The sequence below is a fragment of the Gymnoscopelus microlampas genome, assembly GCF_963454915.1.
Source record: "Gymnoscopelus microlampas genome assembly, chromosome: 22".
Lineage (NCBI taxonomy): Eukaryota > Metazoa > Chordata > Actinopteri > Myctophiformes > Myctophidae > Gymnoscopelus > Gymnoscopelus microlampas.
This window is the reverse complement of record NC_139959.1, coordinates 38,833,039-38,838,038: the sequence shown is the minus strand read 5'-3', so window position 1 is coordinate 38,838,038 and position 5,000 is coordinate 38,833,039. Positions and strand designations below refer to the sequence as shown.

General features: G+C 42.8%; 1 protein-coding gene across 8 annotated transcripts in view; it reads right to left on the bottom strand.

Moving 5' to 3' along the window:
• Positions 1 to 2,353: 2,353 nt before the first annotated feature.
• LOC311039296 (receptor-type tyrosine-protein phosphatase mu-like) overlaps positions 2,354 to 5,000 on the bottom strand; it is a 146,349-nt gene continuing 143,702 nt past the window's right edge. For all 8 annotated transcript variants that reach the window (XM_084049058.1, XM_084049059.1, XM_084049060.1 and 5 more), the window contains 5 exons: positions 4,388 to 4,519; positions 4,026 to 4,151; positions 3,687 to 3,847; positions 3,300 to 3,435; positions 2,354 to 2,491 (listed from right to left, as the gene is read on the bottom strand). In XM_084049058.1, coding sequence (XP_083905184.1) covers positions 2,438 to 2,491; positions 3,300 to 3,435; positions 3,687 to 3,847; positions 4,026 to 4,151; positions 4,388 to 4,519 — 609 coding nt within the window. In that variant the 3' untranslated portion in view covers positions 2,354 to 2,437. The remainder of the gene's footprint in view (positions 2,492 to 3,299; positions 3,436 to 3,686; positions 3,848 to 4,025; positions 4,152 to 4,387; positions 4,520 to 5,000) is intronic.

Genomic DNA, 5,000 nt, shown 5'->3' with positions numbered 1-5,000 from the left:
ATATAATATTGATATTAATAATTATAACAATAATGCACTGTCAGCTCCTGTGTGTGTGTGTGTGTGCGTGCGTGCGTGCGTGCGTGCGTGCGTGCGTGCGTGCGTGCGTGCGTGCGTGCGTGTGTGTGTTGTCTGAATCTCAAAACCCACCAAGTACAAGATAGTTTAATTAAAAAACAACAGTCATACTTGTAGAATGTAATTCTGGTTTATATATCTTCATGTATTTAAGCATACAAGACAAATCAAAATGTTTCCAAAAACAACAGGAATGCAACGACAGTCATGTTTAACCCAGGCTAGATTAACCCAGAGTTATACAGTATATAAACCAGGTTAGATTGACAGCGTTATATAATCCAAGTTAAACTAGCAGAGTCATATACAATCCAGGTTACATTAACAGAGTCATGATACTTCAGCATTTGGCAAATGTGTATCTTCATAAAAAAAAACAAGACATTAAGAATGTATTTAATTTTGTAACCAATAAATCACCAATAAATAAATGGATGTGATGTAATAGGCTCTATGAAGTAAGGAAGTAAGGAAGCAGCCCAATCTCTTGCCAATATGGCTGCTGTGCATAGAGCTTATTGGCTGATCTCTGACAGAGATTTTTCTAATGACTTTCCCTCAACATCACCCTCTAGAGACCATCTGTGTCAAGACATTCCACGTGAATCCCCTTTAAAATATGTTTTAATTCGGTTCATTCTATCAGCAATATGTTTAGCCATTGAGGCCACATAATTAAAACTACATTTCCCACGAGTTCATATGGCTGTCAAGCAGACATACCAGTTTTAAATACAAAATACTGACCAAAGAGATGAAACGCCTGGATTAACTTTAGGATCTATAGTGTTTGACCATGACCGTGTTTATTTCATGTCAGAATCTGGTGATAAATCAACTAAAAACACATGATTGTCTGTGTCCGTGTGCTTCACAAGTATAACAATGATAACAGCAATAATAATAATGAGAAAAAAACAATAAGAATAACGATACTGATAATATCAACAACAACAGAAGGAATAAATATCTGTTCTAATATTTACATTATAAACAAATTCACTCTGAAGGCCAGATCAGATCCAAGATGAACCAATCAGAAAATGATGATTATTTCCTTAACAAACCTAACCTCGTTAGCAGCCTCGTCTCACCAGGAGAAACAGCGTCTATAGGGCGGGACTAATGTTTTTATTCGACCAATCACAACACGGTTTTCGTGTCGTGGGAATGTAAACAGATTGACGTTCTACAACACTGGTTTCTCAATCTGTGGGCCGGTGCCCACTGATTGGGCCGCGAAGGTATGGTAAGTGGGACCCCAAATAATTGGCTTTAATGATGATACAACATTAATATTAAGAAGTGATGCCGATATAATAAATCCAGTTGTCCATTGATCCAAGCCAGAACACAATCATATGATTAATCATTAAAATAAACATGCTCAGAAAATGCACACGGCCGACCCATCTGACCACTGGTCTATGATGTCACCATGCTGATCTGGGATCTGAACTGACCCTCTCTCTCTCTCTCTCTCTCTCTCTCTCTCTCTCTCTCTCTCTCTCTCTCTCTCTCTCTCTCTCTCTCTCTCTGTCTCTCTCTCTCTCTCTCTCTCTCTCTCTCTGTCTCTCTCTCTCTCTCTGTCTCTCTCTCTCTCTCTCTCTCTCTCTCTCTCTCTCTCTCTCTCTCCTGTACAGTGTAATATAAAAACTAATAAAACACAATGACATTTCAGCGGTGAGGTTCAGGAAAAAAAAATCAGTACATTAACTTTATTTATAAAAACACAGTCTTGCTCGTCATTTGAAACCTTTTCGACGTGTCCTGTCTCCGTCCGTTCGTCCGTCCATCCGTCCAACAACAACAACATCATCAAAGTAGACCCGTAACCATGACAACAGAGGGCGTGCCGTAGAAAGTCTGTGACTGAAATCCCAGCGGCCATTTTGTTTTTGAAGGCAACCATTTTTTACAGGTTTGTAAATAATAATAATAATTGTCGTGACAACAGGTGAGCAAGGAGAAGTTTGAGTCTCTTCACGTTCCATGGACTACCAAGAATTGTGTGTGTGTATGTGTGTATGTGTGTTGGGGGCTTTCCATGCATGTGTGTGTTTCACATGCATTGCTTTGACCGCGCGCGTGTGTGTGTGTGTGTGTGTGTGTGTGTGTGTGTGTGTGTGTGTGTGTGTGTGTGTGTGTGTGTGTGTGTGTGTGCGTGTGTGTGTGTTTCTTGTTGTCTTATGTTTCCAGACAGTAGTTGAACTCCTTCTACTCAAAGTGCTGACATGATAGGAAAGGAAGGAGAGGAGAGGAGAGGAGAGGAGAGGAGAGGAGAGGAGAGGAGAGGAGAGGAGAAGAGAAGAGAGGAGAGGAGAGGAGAGGAGAGGAGAGGAGAGGAGAGGGGGAGATACTAAGTAGAAGTGAGACACTCCAGAGCCACATCATAACAGAATTTATATTGGTCCTGTTAGAGAGAGAGAGAGAGAGAGAGTATATCAGTATATAACAGTAATTAAAGTAACACAAAGAACAACATGTTGTTGGTGTTGGTTTGGTGTTGGTTTGTGTTTTAGTAAGTGTCCCGTCCAGTTAGCTGTTACTGGGAGTTACTGGTTCAATGTGGATTACATTGAACCAGCGCATTGCAGTCGTCATTGCAGCGATATCCAGGTATTCATTTAAAAAAATGAAATGACATTTGTCTGTCAGACATTTTTGGTCGGGTAGGGGAGGAATCCTGAACCGAACCGACTTTGGTTGTTGTGGTGTAGTACGCAGCTATCTTTAGTCAGTCAGGGAGGCCCATATGAACCCAGTAAGATATAATATAAAACCATAAGGTAATATATGAAACCGTTTGGTAGTATTCTTCTGTCTACACATACGTCATGTCCTAGTATGAGCGAATAGGGGAAGGAAATAAACGTCACGTGATGCCTTTGTTTGGCCTGGCAAAAACTCGGATGTGTCTCAAAGAATATGATTATTGTCAGAATCGCAGAACATTTAGAATATTTGGCGATCCCGTTTTCATTTTTCACAAGATCTGTGATTGTTGCAATGACCTGCACAGTATACTATACTTCACCATTTGTTGCGCTATGATGAAATAAACCCATAAAATGTAACAACGTGTACGTTCCGTAGTGCAATTCCAATGGTGAAAGCTGCGTTGTTTCACCCGAAAAAGTAATGGCGGATTCGGCCACACCCCGAAATACCCATATGTATGTCTCAAACAATATGAAACGAAACGGGAGTGTAATACTCACCAGCAGGTCGACCATGTTTGGTTTGTTGTTCCTCAGAGTTTTGACGGCGTGGAAAACATCCACGGCTCTCTGCTGCTTCAGCATCTGACACACAATGCTGATCGCACAAAACACCCCACTACGACCCCCTCCATTACTGAGAGAGAGACACAGAGACACACACACAGAGAGAGAGAGAGAGAGAGAGAGAGAGAGAGAGAGAGAGAGAGAGAGAGAGAGAGAGAGAGAGAGAGAGAGAGAGTATAAATTTGACAGAGCAACCAAAGTTACTTTAAAAAGTAAATAAAAAAAATATTGTCCACCATGGCCCTCTCCATTATATTTATATTAAGAGCATGACATTTGACAGTTCTTGGCTCTCACCACTAGATGGGGTAAAACACTTACAGACAGTGCACCACGGTGCGTCCCTCTCCATCGTACTCGTCCTGCCATTTGTCCACCTGTCTGATGAGCTTCAGGAAGGAGCGCTTGGAGACGGGCGTGTCTCTGTACATGGGCCAACCCAGGAACTGGAACTGTTGCACCATGCGGTACCCGTCCTGTGGCTGATAGACAAAACATACATCTTATTATCTATCTATCTGTCTGTCCGTCCGTCCGTCCGTCCGTCCATGTATGTGCATTTATGCCGTGTGTGTGTGTGTGTGTGTGTGTGTGTGTGTGTGTGTGTGTGTGTGTGTGTGTGTGTGTGTGTGTGTGTGCGTGCGTGCGTGTGTGACTGACCCGTGCAGCGTTGTAGATCCGGAATATTCTGCTGATGATGTCCTCTTCAAGGTCGGCTGAAACAAACTCTACCTGGATGGAACCTGAACGATGCACACTGTTCTCTGGCCAGTACTGAGGACACAACTACACACACACACACACACACACACACACACACACACACACACACACACACACACACACACACACACACACACACACACACACACACACACACACACACACACACACACACACACACACAATGAATTGCTACAGGTGCTTTTAATGTTTGTTATTATGCTGTTATGTGTGTGTGTGTGTGTGTGTGTGTGTGTGTGTGTGTGTGTGTGTGTGTGTGTGTGTGTGTGTGTGTGTACCTGGGCGGGGTCTACATCATTCAACATGACTATAGATGTACAGTGATAGTCCAACACCAGACGCCAGAAATCCTTCACGGTGTTTGGCAAAGGATGCTGGGTAACGATGAACGCTGACGGCTGCTTGTAGCTCTGCGTAAACACAGGAAGTTACAGTCTGAGTCAACCAAACAGGAAGTGACATCAAACACACAACACAATAGCCAGAACCCAATACTCAAAGTTCCATCCTCGGATCGTCCACTCACACTGCTTCCTCGTGCCTTAGCCCCGCCTCCGAGCGAGAAAGGAAGGAGGAGAGGTGAGGACAGAGGAATCGATCAAGTTTTAAGGAATAGGAACACTGAGGAGCCAGTGTAATTTTGAAATGACTGCAATTACTTGTGACCAGCAAGGGGCAAACCCCCTGCGCTGGAATTGAAGCTCACTTCCGGGCTCTCTTTCAGCCTGCTGTTCCAATTAATGGCCCAGCAGATGTCACCTTCTACCATTTGCGATACATCATAATCTCAATGTATCTCAATGAGGTTTTGGGCAAACTTTACACTTGATTTTTTTACCTTGGTAAACCTTTTCATAAACACTATGTTTTCAATCGCTATAGTTTAAAGTC